Genomic DNA, 22,567 nt, shown 5'->3' with positions numbered 1-22,567 from the left:
AGCATAAAGTCGTTTAGCTGCTTCCTGGCCTGTAACTGGGTGATCAAAAACCCGGCGTAATTCAGCTTTAAAAGTGTGGAAGTTTTGACAGGCCGAATTATGCTGTTCCCATAAGGCCGTGGCCCAGGCTAATGGGGGTCCAGTTAAAAGTTGAGAAACAAATGCTATCTTTGCCAATTCATTAGAAAATGTAACTGGCTGTGCCTCTATGGCTAATTCACACTGAAGCAGAAAGGACCGGCATGTCTCTGGATTGCCTGAGTATTTCTCAGGCGGGGGCAGATTCGGCTCGGAGGAGCGAACTGGAGCGGACGGAGCGCTGGAGGTAGGAGCGGAGGGACTCGGAGCTGGAACGGCCATGGCTTGCAGATCGGCGGTGAGAGTGGCAAGTGCTCCTCTCATCTCCTGCTGGTGGATTCCGATCTGCTGGATCTGTCTGAGAGCAGGAGCAATCCCCTCCATGGATTGCGAGAGTACCCGGATCTTTGTCTCTAGTGATCCGATGTGGGCTTGTTGCTCACCCAAAGTTTGTGTCTGCATGGCAAATGCGGCGCGCCACTGTTCCGCCTCTGCTGGGTCCATTTTCAGGCTGATCGTTCTGTTATGCTGTGTATAACTGTTTGGACCCAGGAGCAGAGACGACAGAGTCAGGAGTCAAATAAATGTATTTTTACTTGAAGACTTTGAACACAGGAACAAATAAACAATAAACAGCCATTAAGCCTAAAGCTAATTCTAGCCTATACAGTAGACGGAGAACCGACGAATAAACTAATTCTCTTGAGACAGATGAATCATGAGCAAAGTCCAGCACAAAGTTCACTGAGGTCCTTCCATAGAGTCTTGAACAGGAGTAGCCAGAGCACAGCAGCAGCTTGGCAACGATCAGCACTGGAGTCTGCAAGCAGAAGAGGTTATAAAGGCTGCCAACCAGGTGCAAACTATCACAGTAATCAAGAGAATGATGTCATGGCCTTTCCCTATAGGCTAGTTTCTCCCGCCGCTGTTATGCGCGCGGGATCTCTGTTCAGCACCCTGGACAGCAACGGCCCGGAGCGTCCTGGTTGCCAGCGCTCCGGCTGCTTCAGCACCCCGGATAGCTCCTTGACCACTGCTTGATGCCGACTCCCTGAGTCGTGCTCCCAAGGGTGTGTCAATAACCCACGTGGACCTCTACGCAATGTATCCGCCTAAATACATCCCGGCCACAGCCAAACAATTGTTTCTGAGGAGAAACCTTTCTATTCACCTTATGTTCATACGCAGGGGTGGGCCAAATTATTCTGGGTTGTGTTAACACTTCCGGTGGTCACGGCGGGAAATACAAAAGAATGTCAGAAGAAGAAACTTGTTTTTAGAGCAGGAATGCGTTGAACATCGCCTGCAGCTGCGGTCTGAGTGATACAAACCTAGTCGAAGAGGAAAAAGATGAGATCAACAAAAAGAAAACAACGAAATGGGCAGTTATTAACAGCAACACACTGAGAGACGTCCTTGTACAAAACATACCTGGACTCCAACATAGAAACCTTTAGATGGTTTTCAGTCTCCTCAGAGCGCACCGCGAGCCACTTAATTAAGTTAATGAATGTTAACTTAGGTTCAGGGGCAGGGCCATGCCTCAACCACTTCTCTAACCACACCTCAATTACCTGGCAGGTTACATATACCTGGTGAACCTGTCCTGCCCTGTTTGTCTCAGATCGTGTCAGTTCTCTCGACCCACCCTCCCTTCCCTTCATCCCTACTCTCAACCCTCATCCCTTCCTCCCTCATCCCAACACTCATCCCTCATCCCCACCCTCACCCCTTCATCCCTTCATCCTCATTCCTTCCTGTCAAATCCGGTGCATGTCTCTCTCATGTCTCATTCCTAGGATCTGTCTGGGGTGGTCTGAAAAAACATGCCTGAGAAGCAATCCGCTCAGGCAGCATATGCCGAGACGGAACCCCCAACGCTGAGTCTCCCTCTGCCCGGTCTTCAGTTCCTCCTCCCAGACCAGACAGATGTCAACAGACGACATCTCCATACACCCTCACCTGCACCTCAACACATACACATTTCAATCTTCATTAAACTTCGAAACGACATATTGTTGTGGTGTGGTCCTTATAGTGAACGTCTTATAAGACCCGCAGATGTTAACGTAATTACCTTAAATGCGAGAATGAGCCAGTTACATGGCATTGCATTCTTAGATATTGCCATTTGCTTTATTTTGGTATGTTGTTACATACAATTGGTTAAATTATTAGTTAATTCAGAGTTAGATTTATATTCGAGCAGCTGGCTTTTTTTTTTTTTTTTTTTGCCCTAAGATGTGACACAACCACACAACCGGGTCAAATGGGCGTGGCTACATAAGGTGAATAAGGATAAAAAAATGTTTTTGAATGAAATAGTTGCATAGTATACCACCTGTGCTGTTACTGTAAATAAGCCAGTGTCCCCCATGTGATAAGATTTTTGCTTTTACATGTTTTATTACAGAAAGGGTATCAAACCCATGACCAATATAGTCATACATTCTATCATTGTCATGGATGGAATTATAGTCAACCCACCCCCCACCCCATCCATTTTACTGGAGACCACTGGAACCCCCTCAAGGACCCCTGGGGGTCCCCGGACCCCACTTTGAGAACCACTGAATTAAGCACTTACAGTAACTACCCATCATGCTTTGAGGCATGTGTGACAACCCCCCCCCCCCCCCGCAACAATACACACACACACACACACACACAGACACACACACACACCTCCTTTCGCCCTCTCTCTTCTCTCTCCTCCTCTCCTACGTCAGCAGCACGTGGCACACCAGCAGCCTGGAGAGAGAGAGGGAGGGAGGGTGGGAGAGAGAGAGAGAGAGACAGAGAGAACGAGGGAGAGACAGAGAGGGCGGCAGTTGACAGTTGGCTGCATGAAGAAAATAACATTCAATGATTCTGCACGAGACTGTGATGGTTACCGGCAGAGACAAGATTGATTGGATGAGAGGAATATACTGTTGAAGTCTCATAGGAGGAAACCATGGCAACCGGTTACAGGCAGATGCTGACTGACTGACACCCTGTTAACCTTTTCTACAGCCGGGCAGGTAAGAGTTACTCTAACTGTATCTGTGTGCATCTGTTGCAGGCTCATTTTCAGGACCTGTACTCCTGTTGTATGAGAACATGTTTGACGTCAGGTAGCTTCTTTAGCGTTCATTCAAGCCTGTCTGTAAAGAGGTCACATGGGCTGTTCAAAGTGTCATTCATTTATCCACAGCTTTCACCTAGTTAAACTAAGAGTAGTCTTTATTTGAGCACTCTGACACGATGTAGGAACATATCAGACACAAACATCACTGTGCTGGCTCACCTGGTAGCACGCGTACGATGGAGGCTCGGTCCTTCGCATGGCCGACGCGGGTTCGAATCCGACCTCTCTCTCTGCACACCTTTCCTGTCTGCCTATACTGTCCTATCTAAATAAAGGCAAAAATACCCCCCCCCCCCAAAAAAAAAAAGAAGACACAAACTGGGATACTCAGAGAAGGTATAATCTACTCATACTACATCATCATGAGGGTTGATTTTGGGCCTTAAGGTAGAAGATTGACCTCTTGAGGGTGTGAACTGGCTATTTCATTCTACATAATAACACATACCAGCCTCTTCAGACAATTCCCCAAAGAATGGCATTGTATTAAATCATGAATAAGTTGTTTACTGGACTAGTGCATCTCTAACTGTGAGCAGGTTCTTTTTGAGATGCCGTTGGAAGGACAGGTAGAGAGAGCTAGACAAAGGTCAGAGGAGAGAGAGAGACGGTGGTCGAGGGAGGTAGAGATGTAAAGAGAGAGAGACCCAGACATGCCTTTCTTCCTGCTCAACCATCCATACTCAAATTCCTCTACACAGGGATGAGCACACACACACACACACACACAGACGCTGCACAGACACTGCATGTACACACACACACACACACACACACACACAGACTCTGTACACACAGACAGACACTGCATGTACAGTACACACACACACACACACACACACACACACACACACACACACACACACACACACTGTGTACACTGTACATGCACACTACACACTGTACACACAGACACACACACACACTGCAGAATCAGCAAGTGTGATTATATTTTTATTCTGTCAGCCAGACCGCTTTCACACACACACACACACACACACACACACACACACACACACACACACACAGGGACTGTCAGTGGGGCGGAAGCTGCACGCTTCACTGGGCGATTAGCCTCACAGTAGAAACAGCCCACACACACACTCACAGACACACACTTACATGCGTGCACACACACACACACACATGCACACATGTGCGCGTGTCCTAATAATGTCAAGGCCAACAGGCGAGGAGCGGCGGGGAGTTAAGGTTTAGTGCCTGTGTGTGTGTGTGTGTGTGTGTGTGTGTGTGTGTGTGTGTGTGTGTGTGTGATATTCAGACAGAAAAGACTCTCTCTCTCCAACTGTGATATATTTATTACATTCCCCTGGAGTGTGGATATGACTCATAGTTAATACTAATCCCACACACACACACACACACACTCACACACACACACACACACACACACACACACACACATGCACGCACACACGCACGTGCGCACACACACACACACACACACACACACACACACACACACACATACCGGTATATGTTGCTTTTCACCCAGCTTTACTATTTAATGTAAAGATTTCTGTCTCATTAAATCTTTATAGACTAAATAAATTATGCAGGCGCGCGCGCACACACATTTTACCTGGGTAAGAATTGGGTCAGTACCCTGTGTGTGTGTGTGTGTGTGTGTGTGTGTGTGTGTGTGTGTGTGTGTGTGTGTGTCTGTGTCTGTGTGTGTGTGTGTGTGTGTGTGTGTGTGTGTGTGTGTGTGTGTGTGTGTGTGTGTGTGTCTGTGCGTGTGTGCGTGTGTGCATGTGTGCGTGTGTGACAGACAGACAGACAGAAAGACAGAAAGACAGACAGACAGACAGGCACGTAGACAGACAGACAGACAGACAGACAGACAGACAGACAGACAGACAGACAGGCACATAGACAGGCAGACAGACAGACAGACAGACAGACAGACAGGCACAAAGACAAACAGACAGACAGACAGACAGACAGGCACATAGACAGGCAGACAGACAGACAGGCACATAGACAAACCGACAGACAGGCACATAGACAGACAGACAGACAGACAGACAGACAGACAGACAGACAGACAGACAGACAGGCACATTAAGTTAAGTTATCCTTTATTTATCCCCTTGGGGAAATTCATCCTCTGCATTTGACCCATCCTCTACTAGGAACCTTCCTAGAACTAGGAGCAGTGGGCAGCCACTGTGCAGCGCCCGGGGACCAACTCCAGTTATTTTGCCAGTACCTTGGTCAGGGGCACTGACAGGAGTATTAACCCTAACATACATGTCTTTCTTGATGACATAGACAAACAGACAGACAGACAGGCACTAAGACAGGCAGACAGACAGACAGGCAGACAGACAGACAGGCACATAGACAAACAGACAGACAGACAGGCACATAGACAGACAGACAGACAGACAGACAGACAGACAGACAGACAGACAGACAGGCACATAGACAAACAGACAGACAGGCAGGCACATAGACAAACAGACAGACAGACAGGCACAGACAGGCAGACAGACAGACAGACAGACAGACAGGCACATAGACAAACAGACAGACAGACAGGTAGACAGGCAGACAGACAGGGATGTAGACAGACAGACAGACAGACAGACATGTACTGTAGACAGACAGACAGACAGACAGACAGACAGACAGACAGACAGACATGTACTGTAGACAGACAGACAGACAGACAGACAGACAGACAGACAGACAGTCACATAGACAGACAGACAGACATACAGACATACAGACAGACAGACAGACAGACAGACAGACATACAGATAGACAGACAGACAGACAGACAGACAGACAGACAGACAGACAGACATACAGACAGACAGACAGACATGTTTTAATTGTGTAATTCTCACTTTCATAAAGCAGAACAGGACCGCAATGGAAATAAGCCAGTGCTTATTATAGCCAGGCTTTATTGTGTTTTTATCCTCGGTGATTGTCTGTGATCCCCTGTATCTTTGTTGACATTCACCAAATAAAGTCAATCAATCAATCAATCAGTCAATCAAAGCAATCAACAATATGCAACACATCACGTTCCGTGAGGGATTATTCTGTATTCTATGGAAATGTCGCCTCTTCTTTGTCTTCTGATGTTCCCATTTCATCTTCCAGGTCATCTGTTATTCCCTGGTGAAGCATGTCCTCCTCCTCCTCCTCCTCCTCTCTGGCCTACTTCTGTCCTGGCTGTGGAGACGTCGCTCGCTTCTCCTCTGTGTCTGAGCTGAGAGCTCACCTGGTCAGCCAGCACACCTACCACACCCTGCTGCTGCTGTCACAGGTGGCTCTGACACACACGCACACACACACACACACACACACACACCACACAGTTATATACATATATATATATATATATATATATATATATATATATACCGTATATATATATATATATATATATATATATATATATATATACTATACAATATATATAAGTATATATATATATATATATACACTATACAATATATATAAGTATATATATATATATATACGTAAGGGATAATGTATTGTGAGCCGGTGATTACTGGCGAAATAATGACCGACAGGTGAATGATTGGGCCCGACGCGCAGCGGAGGGCTTAATCATTCACCTGAAGGTCATTATTTCCAGTAATCACCGGCTCACTATACATTATCCCGCTTAGAACACGGCCTACAACTAAATGATTCAATAATCTGACAAAAATAATTATTCAAATAGATTTTTTAATAGCGTTTTCAACGACAAAGCGGTTTCATTCGTAATTGGCACACAAGACACCACAGCTGCAACTGGTTGGCCTAATTAGTAGTGTTTGCTGACAAAAGGCTCTTATCAACTGATTAATCCAGGTGTGGCAGAGCAGCGGTCGGTTGTCGAGAAATAATGACCGGTGAATCTTGTTGATTGACCAATCAGAATCGAGTATTCAAGAGAGCCGTGTTCTAATTATATATATTGTATAGTGTATATCTATCTATATATATATATATATAGATATATATATATATATATACAGTATATATATATATATATATACTTATATATAGTATAGTGTATATCTATCTATATATATGTATATATATATATATATATATATATATATATATATATATATATATATATATATATATATATATATACTGTATACTGTATATATATATAGTTAAAAAGCAAAACAGATCTCTATACAGTATGTACATTCATGACATCCTACCTACAGTATAACCATCTCTCCTCTAAGGCTCGGGCTCGAAGCTCAAGACCTGGTGCTCTCCTCCCACTCCCCGGGCCGACAGTATCCCAGAAACAGAGCTCTTCTCTGGGCATGGAGTCCCACAGCTTCCCCTTGCCGCTGGCCTGCCTGGATCTCGCCTCGTCATCGGCCTCGATCCAGCTGCTCAGGGAAATGTTTGGCCATTCGGGATGCGTTCTTCCCGGTTCTGGACACCCAGAGGGCCCCTCCACCACTCTGGCCCTGCCCAGATCCCTGGAGCCTTTCCTTGGGGAGGAGTTGGGCGAGGTGGGGTTCGAGCTGGGCCTGAGGCTCGGGTTGCGCCCGGTGGGAGTCGGGCTGGAGGAGAGGCTGGGGCTCGGGCTGGATCACAAAATTGCCAAGACGCTGGCCGAGGTGGAGGAGAGGGTGAACCGTCGTGTGGGGCGGCTGAAGGTGGAGCTACAGAGGAGGGAGGCGGAGCTAGAGCGGGAGAGGCGGGACGGAGAGCGACTGGGGAGGGAGAAACAAGAAGTGGATGAGAGAGCTGCGTACCTGTCCAAACAGGTGGGGTGAACTCTGATGTCAGAACGTTGCTATGGTGACAGAATCAGAATCAGAATCAGAAAGACTTTAATGATCCCCGGGGGGAAATTGGACAAGTTACAATTGCTCGTTCACATAACACACATAGCATAAAATAAAATACACAGTAGTAATGAGTAAAATAAGCAGAATAAGAAGAAAGAACACAACATAGCATGGAATAAACAGTATAAACAGTAAACAGTATTAAATGTGATAGGAGCAAAATAGTGGAGTACGTCTAAGTAAGCAAATACGTAGAGTAAGTATACCTTACGTGCCAATTGTCTTTATTGCACACTGAACTTATATTATTCGGCTTCCCCCATACGTTACACGTGGCTCAGCCAGGCACTTTTTCCAGTTAGCCTATCTTTATTGCACACTGAACTTATATTATTCGGCTTGCCCTATACGTTACACGTGGCTCAGCCAGGCACTTTTCTAGTTAGCCTATCAGCTGGCTCAGTCTCAGGGAGACTGAGCGTCTCCGAGGTGCTCTTTTAAGAGAGGCATTAAATAGACCAATGGCCACAGGCAGGAATGATTTCCTGTGCCTCTCCGTGTTGCATCTAGGTGGAATCAGTCTCTCACTGAATGTACTCCTGTGCTAGCACGCCATGGAGTGGGTGCGAGTCATTGCTCATGATGGAGCGTAGCCTGGATAACGTTCTCTTCTCTGACACCGCAGTCAGAGAGCCCAGGTCCAGCCAGCTGGTACAGAAAGGCTAAAGAGAAAAAAACATATCATTTGCAAACTTATGAATCTTTCTTTCTTAAAAAAAAAGAAACAGCAAAAACAATGCTAGTGCCTATTAGCTTCCCATCCAAACCGGGACGTTTAAAATTTTCTATCAAATCCAATTAGTATTTTGTTTGCTAACATGTATACATGTAGCATGGCTAGCCAGTTAGCTATAGCCTGCTGTAATGCTAACAGCTATAAAGAAAGACTGGTAGCAAGGCTAGCTAGTTACTGTAGCATTAGCCTGCTGGTGTCTGAATGGACTGTGTGGATCTATACCAGTGTGAGACAGATCAGAATTGAGCAAAATGTTCTGTTTTTACCATAATTTATTTATCATTTGAATTTCCATACAGGTAACATAATTATGGAAAGATTTCCTATTTGGAGTGTTTTACAAGCGTTTGATTTTGATTTGTCAGGTCTGTGCTGCCATGCAGATGATGGAAGGGTTAAGGGAAGATCTGGAAGGAAAAGAGAGAGAGCTGGGAGAACGACAACAGTCAGTATATCTCTCTACTTGTCTGTCTGTCATTGGTTTATTAGAGTCATGTAAACCAAGCCAAGGTAACAATATTCATTGTTGACGCAGACGCAGATGCAGATGCAATCACTCTCCCAAAATGCATAGTGTTAGTCATAAAAACATTGAATACAACGTGAATACTGTCAGTATAAACAGCAGCTGCAGGATTCTAGAACATGATGTAGAGACAGAGGACACATTTAGTCTGCTTCACTGGACACACACACACACACACACACACAGACAGAAACACATCCACTCACACACACACACCTACACACACAAACATGCACACACGGAGAGAAACACACACACACCTACACACACAAACATGCACACACGGAGAGAAACACACACACACAGAAACACATGAGGCACACACACACACACACACACACACACACACACGCACACACAGCTGAGGCCAGATCTGATGATAAATGTAAGATGACAGGGAGGCCGCCGGGGACAAAACATTGTTTGTGTGGCATGTTTTGTGTGTGTGTGTGTGTGTGTGTGTGTGTGTGTGTGTGTGTGTGTGTGTGTGTGTGTGTGTGTGTGTGTGTGTGGAAGGGTAAGAGAGTTCAACTGTCACTTTGTGTCTGCAGCTCTACATCTAGTCTTTATTTGTCATGCAATTGTGTGTGTGTGTGTGTGTGTGTGTGTGTGTGTGTGTGTGTGTGTGTGTGTGTGTGTGTGTGTGTGTGTGTTGTAGGGAGATGGTGGACATCGAGTGTTTTCTGAGAGAGACGGCAGAGAAAGAGGCCGAGGCCAAAGCCAGACTGCAGGTCAGGTGACTCTGTCTGACGAGTTGTTTGGCTGGAGGAAGATCGTACAGAGACCCAGGGCTTAAAATTCACTTTGCAAACTGGGGGGGAATTCCCCCCTTATGTTCTTCAGAAAGGGGGGATTTATAGATTTGGGGTAGGGGGTCTATAGATTTTGGGGAGGATTTTTTCAGCCGATAGCCTACTATAACGGACAAATATCTGCTTCTCCTGTCTGATAAGTTTGGCTATGATTACTATGGCTTTTGTCATTGTGTTTTATCTGCAGACTAAGCAGTCATAGGCTTTCGGTTCTATCAAAACCTTTATTTTTTGTATTGAGTGATACACTAAAACACTCATATCATACTATATCAGAAGTGTTCGTTTTGTGTTCACAATATGTCAGTTAGATTTGGTTATTTTGCATTGGGGAGATTTATATTGAAGTGATGGGTTTGGCGGGGGGGGGGGGGGGGGGATAGATCCAGTATATTCAGATTGAAGTATCAGTAATTTTGGGTCCGGGTCTCAGCTTTCTAATAATTCATTCATCAATTCTAATAGTTCATTCAGGTCCGGGCACAAATTCCCCGGGTCCATTCAGGCCCGGGTCCGTTATTTTGGACCTGGAGCGGCTGTAGCTCAGGAGGTAGAGCGGGTCGTCCACTAATCGCTTTGGATAAAAGAGGTTGGTGGTTCGATTCCTGCCTCCTCCAGTCTGCATGTCCAAGTGTCCTTTGGCAAGATACTGAACCCCAAATTTCTCCCGATGATGTGCCAGCACTCTGCCTGGTAGCGTGCCGCCATCAGTGTATGAATGGGTGAATGTACCTACTGATTGTAAAGCGCTTTGAATCAAAGCGCTATATAAATGCAGGCCATTTACCATTTTACCCGTGAAGACCTCTACTTCTGCTGCATGCCCTCTGCCCCCTGGTGGTTCGGGTTAGGCACTGCATGTATCTAATTGTATACATCACGTTTTTCAGGGGGATGGGATATCACACTGATGACACATCCTCACAGGCCTCAAAAACTCTGAGAAAAACTCTTGAGATAATGAGAAAATTTCTTGTGTGTTAAAAATGTGTTCTTGTGATTGTGTTGCCAGGTGTTCATTGAGACGCTGCTGGAGCGGGCGGACCGAGCAGAGCGCCAGCTGCTTCTGCTCAGCTCACACACACACCACAGCCACTACACACACGACAGAAAACACACACACCACAGCCGCTACACACACGCACATGGTGGAAAACACACACACGCAGACTGTGACGCACACACCAAGCCGTACGTACACCCAGACACATACACTGCCGTCCCGGGCCGAGCCGGACACAGTCTGGACGGCAGCGCTGATGACATCATCGGAAACAAGATCCAGGAAGCCTTCGGGAACCGGGTGAAAATTAACTCCTGAAATGCTGAAAATCCATTATGACACAAGAGAAGTCATCACTGAAGTTGATTTCTTCATTTCTCATTTAGCGTATTTCCTCTAAGTAGTCCAGTAGTCAATAGAAAGCCAGGTCTCTGATAACGGCCAGGGGTGTGGTCTCTGATAATGGCACCAACAAATAAAGGCCACCCCCAAATACAGGCCGGGGAGAAAAAAACAGAAAATAGGTGGATATCGGTAACTCCTGGTGCCTGTTATATAATGTAACGGTAGTTTGTAGTAATGTACAAGTTCCACAAGATAGCAGTATCTAGTAGGTACATTTGAAGTATATGGGTCAGTGGCCAGAGGAAGTCTCTGGAGCTTGTCATCATCAATTACTGCATTGCAGTAACAAACAAAAAATGGCTACCTAATGAACCCCAACAGAAGCAGATAAGAAAACAAGCAGGCTTGGTACTAAAATATGAGCAAATGTACTTATCAAACAGAGGGAATTAGAAATAAAGGCCTGTCTCTAATATAGGCCTGCTTCGATAAAGACCTGCTACCCTCTGCAGCTGAGCTAAATAAAGGCCTGGGCCACTATTAGAGGAACTATGGTAGTCGAACCAAAAGACTTGCTAACTCTTCTCCTCTCCCCTTCTCTTCTTCCTCTCCTCTCCTCCTCCAGAGGAGCTACAGTGTCTCTGCTTCCTGCAAATTGGGAGAGCAGCTCTACAGCCACCATCACGACAGGTGTGTGTGTGTGTGTGTGTGTGTGTGTGTGTGTTTCTTCAGGCTTGAACCATAACAGAACCCTATCACAGTGCAGTAAAGAACACTTTAATGATGTATGAAATGTTCCACACTGTGTGCTATTCTGATTTAGCAGGTTTTTAAATTATTTGAGTCATTATGGTTCCAGATAGATCCAAGGGACCCTTAGGGTCGATTCAGATGCACAAGCAATATAGCATGAGAGCTAGTGTGTTGTGGCAAATATATCCCGCTGATCAGTTGTTATCCCACGAGGCCTGCGGCCTCGTGGGATAACAACTGATCAGCGGGATATATGCCACAACACACGCTGCTCGAGTGCTATATTGCTTTTATAAAACAGTTTCCAAGTATGATAATATAAATATAATAATAATACTATAAGTCCGACTGGCATGGTATTCTGATAGAGTCAGTTGAAACACTACTGTAAGGCGGGACCTCTAGCAAGAAGATAGACGTGCGGGTGATTTGATTGGATCGTTCTGGAGACTGAAGTTGACATTGGCCAATCCTGGCGCTTGCTGAGAAGCTGAGAGCTTTCTGGAAACCCCGACAGGCAGCTCGAGCGTCAGCGCTGCATTCTCAGCGCTTGCTGAGAAGCTGAGTGCTTTCTGCAAAGCCCGACACCAACTAACGTTACGGGGTTAAATGCGGGGTTAAATGCGGGGTTAACAGCCTTTTTTTTGCAAAGAAGACATTAGCCCGCATCTATTCTTGTACAAAACATCATTTTCTGCGAAGTATTAGTAAAGTTATAAGCGAAGATCGATTCACAAGGATCTGACAGCTGTCTCCGCCATTTGCTTTTTTTTGAGGTAACCAAAGGCTTTTAGTAAGAGAGTTGCCATGGCAACCAATAACCCATGGCCATGGGTTATTGGAGTGGGTTATTGGATTTATACAATGGCTGTGAACCAATCAGATTGCTTGATTTGAGAGAGCCGTTTTATAATTAACGTTATACATCGCAGAAGAGCTTATAATAAGTCATGTACATGAAGATCAACGTTATAAAACAACAACACTTTAACTGTAGCTATTTACACACAGCCTTTACAGAGCTTGTGCATGTTGTCTCAATAACGTTAGCCGTCCATCCATGGTGCTTGCTGCCTGGTATCATCAGATCAGTCCGGTGTCATCAGTCCCTAAAAAATGAACGATACAAGTTATTGCTGTTAATATTGCTCATCACACATCCATATTTACAGTTGCAGTTAAGTAGCGCAATGTTATTTCCAAGCTAAGTTAACTCGCTAACGTATGTATCAGGGGCGGTTTTAGCATCATAGCTTTGGGTGGGCTCAGCCCACCCAAAGGTCATGGACCACTGAACCCCTAGGGGGGTCCGGGGGCATGCCCCCCCGGAAGAAAATTTTGTACAGTTTCAAGTAAAAATGGATCAAACTGGCGCACTTTGAGATCAAAATGAAGAGACTAGATCTATGAAGAACTACACATCAATATCTTCTTTACCGTTCTGTGGTTTTACAGCGATGAAAAAATAATTGTTTCCCTATATATACTATATAGAGTATATTCTGCATACAGGTTGCACCGGTGTTATATTGTGAAATTGTGACCATGGGCCGGAAAGGGAATCATATCATATCAAATCATATGGGCTGCATAGTTAAGTGTAACACCAGCCAGTATCTGCCATCAGAGACATTTAATTCAGTTCAGGATCCGTGAACATGACTTATCATTGACAAAAATGCTTTATTCTCAGCTTTTTGGGGGCAATAACTAAAGTTATACTAGACTAAAACTAGGCTTTTTTCTATGAAAGTAGAGGCTCTCTTCTTTCTTTTCTTTCTCAGTGTTTACATTGTCATAGAATAAAATATTCTGTGGGTTTTGGAAGATTAGTGAAAATGATCAAGAACCCTGGTGGTGGCTGGCGAATTTTCCTTTGAAACTCTGGCGGGGAATGAGTTAAGCAACCAAAGACAAGAACTTGACACGTGTTTGTAGTTATCTGACATAATGGATTACCATCACAGTAACACTGTTGTAACTTTACATGTTGATCTACATGTGATGTGAGCAGAAATATCTCATTATAATATGAACACATCCCTCTCTCCCTCGCTTGCTCAGGCTGTGTGACATGCGGTGCGCTTACAGTTCTCCAAAAAGTAGATTTTTTTTCATCTCAGTGATACAAAAAAAAGCGTGTCAAAACACGTGTCACAAATCACGACTCACAACTGCATCAGCCTTAAAGTCCCTGGAAACCAGAAATATTTCTTTATTATTTAGCATTTTGAGATCATCACATCAAAGGACCCTACGTTAATAAGCCACCAGCCAAATTTGAACGATGATGAATGTCGCAAAGTATATAAATTTAGGTTTGACAGTCATGGCAAAAGTCATGAGAATCAATTAGTTTTTAGAGTGTATTTTCTCCCGCGGACTGTGTGGGCGTGTCCCGTCTGCAGCAGGGAAATTTCCCTCTCTCTCTCTCGGAGGAGACCTCTCTCTCGGAGAGAGAGGGAGAGAAGGAGAGAGAGAGAAGGAAAGATAGATGGGGTGTGTGTGTGTGTGTGTGTGTGTGTGTGTTCGCGTGTTGCTCCGCACATAGCGTACTGAGAGGAAGAGATCTCTGCTCTGCGCTGCCAGTGCACAGCGCTACTGTGTGTGTGTGTGTGTGTGTGTGTGTGTGAGTAACCTCACGTCACGAGGCTGTGTGTCGAGCGCTATGCTGCCTGCTCTCTCTCTCTCTCTCTCACTATAGTCCCGAGAGAGAGAGAGAGAGAGAGAGAGAGAGCAGGCAGCATAGCGCTCGACACACAGCACACAGAGTGGGAGGGAGACAGACAGACACTGAGCGAGCGCTGTGGGGGCAAAGAACGGACGGGCGGGTTGAGCGCGTGTACAAAGGTTATATAGAGCTTATGACGTCATAAGCTCCTGCATTTTAGCACCTCGCGCACTACAAGTACCTTGTAGAATCTTGTAGAAAAGTGTTGATTTTAAGGCTTTGGGTTGAAAGTAATGTATAATAATTTCTGAGGCACACAATTACTAACATAAAACCCTAAATAACATAGTTAGAACGTTTTTGTGGATTTTGGTTTCCAGGGACTTTAAGTTTGCACGCGTTTGCTGCCCCATTGAAATGAATGGATGCGTAAAAGACGCATGTGAACCGGCCCTTAGAGAACCCTATTGGTACATGTTACTGTGTCTCTCTTTTGTATATTTGAATAATGTACCCTACTTCTCCCCTCCCCCCATCTCGCCCCTTTCCCAGTGGTCTTGCTGGTCGTATGCGGACCTTGTCTTTGGGTTCTGGGGGGTGGGACAATGAAGGGGTGCTGACCCACCACCACCCGCCTCCCAGTACACCCCCCTGGCCCCGTAGAGAGACAGTCTGGTACGTAACAAGAATGAGGAATACACCAAGTTTTGGGTCTTCAAGAGCAGACACCAAAATCACCCACGTGTCTCCAGCAGAGACACATTGAGTTGACTAATGGTAGCTCCATGCTAATACTTTAGCATGGAGCAGCATGCTAAAGCATGCTAAAGCAGCATTTTTTTTATTTATTTTTTGCTAACTTCATGGCGGGCCACTTAAAAATGGGCAGCGGGCCGCAGTTGGCCCGCGGGCCGTAGTTTGGCCACCCCTGGTGCAGAAGTTTGGGGCAATACCTATAAATGTTCACTGCAATCACTATCTATACTCCAAAAAAGAGCCATAAGGATCATTTATAATGCCAGATATTGAGATCACACTAATCTACTATTCTTATAGTCCAAAACATTAAAAATTCACTGATCTTGTGGAATTTCAAACGGCAAAATAATGTATAAAGCAAAAAATAATCTACTACCAGGAAATATTCAAAAAGTGTTCTTTAATAGAGAAGGGGGTTATAATTTGAGGGTGAAATTAAATTGAACAACTCTTACTTTTCGTACGACAATGAAAAGCTTCTGTATTTCAATCTGTGGAGTGAAACTGTGGAATAGTCTGAAGGTGGAGCTAAAGCAATGTCCAAACATAAAAACCAGTTTAAGGGGAGGTGTAAGGCCATGATTTTCACGAGGTAGCCTACGGAGATGAAGAAGGGCTTTGACAATCACCAGGTGTTTACATAGATGATTATGTATTTATTTACTTTATTTATCTATTTTCTTTTGTTGATTGTATGTGTATGTATATTTAGTATACATATATTTAGATTTATGCATGTCAATTGGTCAATGTATTATGTGTAAATATTAGATTATAATAGGATATAAATATGGAAGTCAATAGATGATTATTAATTACGGAGTATGGAGAAGGGGTAGGATTAAATCATTTTATACTTCCTCCTACTCCTTTTCGGACATGTTACAGTAACTTAATATTGTTTATATGTTTTAACTATTTTTTTTTTTGCTTTTTTTATTTCTCAATTCATTCATTCTTCTTCTTTTTCTTCTTCTTCTTCTTCTTCATCTTCGTCGTCGACTTCTTGTTTTTCTTCTTCTTCGTCTTCTGCCTGTGCAGGGTAGAGGAGTCAGGCTGGGGCAGGACGTGGAGCAGAATAAACCGTTGTCACCACAGCACTGAGGAAGAGGATGAGGACGAGGATGAGGAAGGGCCATGGAGCACCAGTGAGATGAGGAGGCATGTGTTCAGGACACACACACCTGGGACAGGTGAGACCAACACACACACAGCAGGAAAGGATTAGGTAGAGCAGGAGTTTTCAAAGTGGGAGGCGGGCCTCCCCAGGAGCTCCAAGCAGTTTCAGGGGAGGCTCAGTGAATGGAATTGGAAAATAATCAGAATCAGAATCAGAATCAGAATCAGAATCACTTTTATTGCCACAGTATGCAAGTTACATACGAGGAATGTGTCTTAGTGTCTGCAGCGTAGCGGTCACATCAATATACAGAGATAAGAAGTAGGAAGATAACTAAAAACAATCACAAAGTTGCAAGTGCAATCAAATCGAGTAAATATATACAATATGTTCATGAGTGGTGAAGTGTTCTGTGGATTATAAATATGAATTTACGTTGAATTTACATGAGATTTACAGACTGAGTTAAATAGGCATTAAATGTGCAGGGAATTTACATTAATTTACAGTCCCAGTTAAACAGGCATTAAATTAGATATGAGTTACAGTTTTATGGGGGGGGGGAGTTCAGTTGAGTTTTGGAGGAGGTAGTGAGTTTGTGTGTGTGTGTGTGTGGGGGGGGGGGGGGGGGGGGGTTGTTGGTGAGGTCCTTGGCGGAAGGGGTTTCCGGGCCTTGTTGGTGAGGCTGATGGCGGTTGGGAAGAAGCTGGTCTTGTGGCGGGTGGTTCTGGTCTTGGCAGACCTCAGTCTCTTGCCATGGGGGAGTGTCTTAAAAAGTTTGTGGCCAGGGTGGGAGGAGTCGGCTATGATCTTGCGAGACCGCTTCAGTGTCCTGGCTGCATGCAGGTCCTGGAGGGGTGGCAGGTTGCATCCGATTATCTTCTCAGCGCAGCGGATGATGCGCTGAAGTCGGTTAGTGTCTTTGAGAGTGGCAGCAGCATACCAGACGGTGATGGAGGAGGTGAGGATGGACTCAACGATGGAGGTGTAGAAGTGCACCTTCATGGCCTTTGGCACTTTGAATTTCTTCAGCTGCCGCACAAAGTACATCCTCTGCTGTGCCTTCTTGGTGAGACCTCTGATGTTCAGCTCCCATCTTAGGTCCTTGCTGATGATGGTCCCCAGGAAGCGGAAGGACTCCACAGTGTTGACGGGGGAAGATGGGGCTTTGTTCCTCCTGTAATCCAAAATCATCTCCATAGTTTTTTGAGCATTTAACACCAGGTTGTTTTGACTGCACCAAGTCACCAGATGGTCAACTTCCTGTCTGTATTCCGACTCATCTCCGTCTGTGATGAGCCCTATGAGGGTGGTATTGTCTGCGAACTTCAGGAGCTTGACAGACTGGTGACTGGAGGTGCAGCTGTTGGTGTACAGACCGAAGAAGTAGGGAGAGAGGACACCGCCCTGGGCAGCGCCGGTGCTGATGGACCGAAAGTCAGTGATGTGCTTACCCAGCCTCACGTGCTGCTTCCTGTCAGTCAGGAAGTCTGTGGTCCATCTGCAGATGGGGTCGGGCACGCCGAGAGTTTCTCCTGTAGCAGGGCTGGGAGGATCATGTCAAACGCTGAGCTGAAATCTACGAACAGGATCCTGGCATAGGTTCCTGCATTGTCCAGGTGTGTGAGGATGTGGTGGAGGGCCATGTTTATTGCATCGTCTACAGACCTGTTGGCTCTGTAGGCAAACTGTAGGGGGTCCAGGAGTGGGTCTGTGACGGATTTGAGGTAGGACAGGAAAAGGCGCTCAAAGGACTTCATGACCACAGAGGTCAGGGCGATGGGTCTGTAGTCTTTAAGTGCCTTTTTTGGGAGGGGGATTATGGTTGATGTTTTGAAGCATGCTGCTACGTGGCAGGTCTCCAGTGAGGAGTTAAAAATGTCTGTGAATACTGGAGCCAGCTGGTCAGCACAGTGCTTCAGGGCAGAGGGTGATACGGCATCAGGACCAGCCGGTTTCCTAGTCTTTAGCCTTTTGAAGAGGATGTTTACCTCTAACTCCTGTACGATTTCAGACGGCAGCCCGTCTTTATTGTCACACAACACATTACAACACATGCACGGAGGGCCACAACACACACATGCTGACGGTGGCCGGTGAAATTTGTCCTCTGCATTTAACCCATCCTGGCTTTGTCCTTTCCTCCGGGGGGCAGGCCAGGAGCAGTGGTCGCTTTTTCGTACAGCGCCCGGGGACCGACTTTGGATGTTGTCGTCACTGGTCGGATGACGATGACGATCTGATCTTCTGCATGTTTTTAGTGGGGGGGGGGGGGGGGGGGGGTTATATACGGAGGAACCCCCCTGGGGGAGCACGGGGAGAACATGCAAACTCCACACAGACAGAAAGGCCCTTACGACGAGATACCCCACCTGGGCAGTAGGCACTGAAGATATGGGGGGGAACACAACCACAGCGCCCACAGTGTCCCAGGTGAGAATCGAACTCAGGACCTTCTGACTGCGAGGTGACAGCTCTACCACTGAGCCACCGTGCCCCCCTGTATGTGTAGAGGTGGCGGTGGGGTGGAGGGGCTGCAGGCAGGCTAGGTCCAGAGGCTCCTGCTCTGTAGTTGGAGGGGGGGTGAGGGGGGGTTGGGGTGTGAGAGGAGTGGGGGGGAGGAGGTGGGAGTTGGGAGGGGACTTGGTAGAGGGGGAGTGGGGGGAGCAGGGGTAGGATTTGGTGGAGGGGGAGTAGTGAGGGGGGGTCTGGTGGAGTTGAGGTGAGGAGGGGGTGGGGGGGGGGTCTGGTGGAGTTGAGGTGAGGGGGGGTGGGGGGGGGTCTGGTGGAGTTGAGGTGAGGAGGGGGTGGGGGGGTCTGGTGGGTTTGAGGTGAGCTGCGGGGGTTGGGGCTGGGGTGATTGTCGAAGCGACAATAGAAGTCGTTGAGTCTGTTTGCCAGGTGGGGGTCGTTGTCACTGGTGGGGCAGAGGGCTTGAAGTTGGTGATCTCTTTAAGGCCTTTCCATAAGGAGGCAGAGTCTTTGTTTGAGGCTTGTTGGTGAAGCCGCTCTGAATATTGCTGTTTAGCAGCTCACACTGCCTTGCTGAATGTGTATTTGCATTCTTTGAAGTGCTGCTTGTCTCCACTTCTGAATGCTTTGTGCTTTTCCTCTCTCAGCCTCCTGAGTTCAGCTGTGAACCAGCATTTGTTGTTATTGTATCTCACAGTGGAGCGAGTGGGAGCGAGCTGTCCACACAGAAGCTGATGTATGATGTGGCTGTGTCTGTGTATTCATCAAGAATGTCTGTTGCAGCTTTGAATGAATCCCAATTTGTGGAGTCCAGATATACAGCTTCATTAGACCACTTTTTAGAAATCCTTCACAGGTTTGGCAACTTTTAGCTGCTGCCTGTTAGGTGGGAATGAGATGTATCATGGCGTGGTCTGAGTGGCCCAATGGAGCACGGGGGACAGCGCGGTATGCATTGTTTATTACCGTGTAGCAGTGATCATGTTTTCGCCTCTGGTTGGACATTTGATCATCTGTCGGTATTTGGGGAGTTCGTGGGTTAGTTTTCCTTTGTTAAGTCGCCCAGGACTAATACAAATGAGTCGGGATTCTTTCTCTCCACCCGTAGTATCTGATCGGCGAGGAAGCGCTGTGTTTCCTGTACGTTCGCTTGTGGTGTAACGTATGCGCCGACCAGGATGAATTATCACATTAGTGATTTATTTATTTATTTATTTATTTATTTATTTATTTATTTATTTATTTATTTATTTATTTATTTGCAATGCACAATGCACATTAAGGGTTAGGGTTAATTAACATAAAATGTAAATGCACCAGAGTTAGCCAGAAGGCTATTTTACATCTGCTGTCCCTGGACTGGTCTTAAGAGGTCACCCTGAAAAAATAAAAAAAATGGTAAAGCTATAGAGAGAAACATCAAAACATGCAGTATAAAAAGAACACTCTAGGAATATAGCCTAAGAGCTATGTTAAAAAAGGTTAATTGACATAAAATGAGGACAGCGATAATGTATTATTATTTATTATTATTAGGCTATTACATTAGGTATCAAAACAAAATATAGAATAGTCTAAATGTCTTTGGTGTGGTTAAATATAGTTCACAGATACAGTAGTTTTGGGGAATTTCACTGTTTTATCCCACTTTCCCAGAATCAAAAACAAAAAAATGTCATCAGACATTAACTGCTTCATGTATTTTGTCTAGTCTGAAGTATATCAAATGGCAATATCAGGCTATATTGGCTCAATTGTTGAGTGTCTATGCATGGATCAAATATCATAATCATGATCACATAGGCATCCAGGAAGAGGGGGGCGCCTTTTTCCAAGCATTGTCTGGGGGGGAGGCCCACAGTCTCAGACTTTGAAAGCCCCTGAGGTAGAGGATACACAAGCAGAAATAACACGTTAATTAAAGGTGTGGGCAATGAGACGCTGACAACAACCAGACAATCATCTGGGAACTTCTTGTCAAAAATAGTTTCATGGACAGCGGTGAGAACAGCTGCTAACAAACCTGCGCCCCTTTGACAAGTTACTGGAAATTATGCTCTCCCCCCATTATCATCTGTATTGAAACAATGTGGGGATACAGAGAATCCCTTTGTAACACGGAGATCACTTTTTAAAGCATTGAAAATGGATGTCCTGAGCAACGTTATTTGATTCCAAAAGACTGGATTGGTTCTGCAATGCATTTTCCCCCTTAATCATCAAATTGTTTCCACCCAGTTTTAACAACAAAATTAGGGAGAAGGTTCTCGGTCTCTATTGAGCGATGCAGATAGAGACTGAGGACTGAGTCTAGCCAGATGCTACCAGTAATGAGACGCTGACGGCAATTAGGCACTGATGACAACCAGACACTGATGGTAATGATGCACTGACAGCAATGAGACAATGATGGCACCTAGATGCTGAAGGCAACCAGACGCGGTTCCTCTGATGGAGATTTTCTGAGCCTTGCCTCATGAAAAAGTACTACTGTAGCCTACTACTCATCACTACTACACTACACTACACTACACTACACTACACTACACTACACTACACTACACTACACTACACTAGACTACGTACTACTGCTATTAAGATGTGTAGTGATTTATGTAGTGAATTCAGCAGTAATGAGTAAAGAATTGGGACCTTTCACTACTGATCACTACTGATAAATACTACATAATGACTATTTAAATCACTGCATGAAATTACTGTACTTCTGTCTCACTATTTGGCTTTTGGGAAATTACTATAAACACTACTCATCCCTTCACATGTATTATTTAATTACTACACAATACGTTTACATTACATTTACATTTACTGTATGCCTTCACAATCCCTATTATGGAAGTACTACATCCTTCTGTATGTGTAGTGTTTTATCACTACTGATCACTATTGAATTTATTTTTATTTCTACACAAATCCTTTTGAATCACTATTGAAAACTGACACATTTGCTACTATTTGCCTATTCAGTATCATGCTATTATCGTGCATATAAATGATTCTTACCAAACAAGAATGAGCTTACACAAGCTTGATTTCAAATCAATTTATTACAATGAATATTGTCCTATTTACACTTAAAACACAAGTTAACATAACTTAAATCTGTTTGCCTTGACGATCGTCAGAACATCTTTTTTGCTGCAGTCACACTTCTCCATCACATAACCTATATGAGAAATGCACAGAACAGCTACCTGCAAGTCACATGTGGGAATTTACAAACAGGTCAACCTCATGAGACAAGATAAAAAAAAAAAAAGTGTATT

General features: G+C 45.1%; 1 protein-coding gene across 1 annotated transcript in view; it reads left to right on the top strand.

Annotated features, from left to right (window-relative positions):
- Positions 1 to 6,372: 6,372 nt before the first annotated feature.
- The window catches only part of LOC310780267 (F-box only protein 41-like), a gene marked incomplete at both ends in the record, with an annotated part of 28,882 nt that continues 12,687 nt past the window's right edge, over positions 6,373 to 22,567 (top strand). Inside the window, 9 exons of the mRNA XM_083640828.1 lie at positions 6,373 to 6,513; positions 7,463 to 7,999; positions 9,185 to 9,264; positions 10,004 to 10,076; positions 11,170 to 11,284; positions 11,321 to 11,460; positions 12,131 to 12,195; positions 15,482 to 15,604; positions 16,730 to 16,881. Coding sequence (XP_083496954.1) covers positions 6,373 to 6,513; positions 7,463 to 7,999; positions 9,185 to 9,264; positions 10,004 to 10,076; positions 11,170 to 11,284; positions 11,321 to 11,460; positions 12,131 to 12,195; positions 15,482 to 15,604; positions 16,730 to 16,881 — 1,426 coding nt within the window. The remainder of the gene's footprint in view (positions 6,514 to 7,462; positions 8,000 to 9,184; positions 9,265 to 10,003; positions 10,077 to 11,169; positions 11,285 to 11,320; positions 11,461 to 12,130; positions 12,196 to 15,481; positions 15,605 to 16,729; positions 16,882 to 22,567) is intronic.

This window comes from Poromitra crassiceps (assembly GCF_964638095.1).
Source record: "Poromitra crassiceps genome assembly, chromosome: 7".
NCBI classification, from domain to species: Eukaryota; Metazoa; Chordata; class Actinopteri; order Beryciformes; family Melamphaidae; genus Poromitra; species Poromitra crassiceps.
This window is presented reverse-complemented; position numbering and strand designations above follow the sequence as displayed.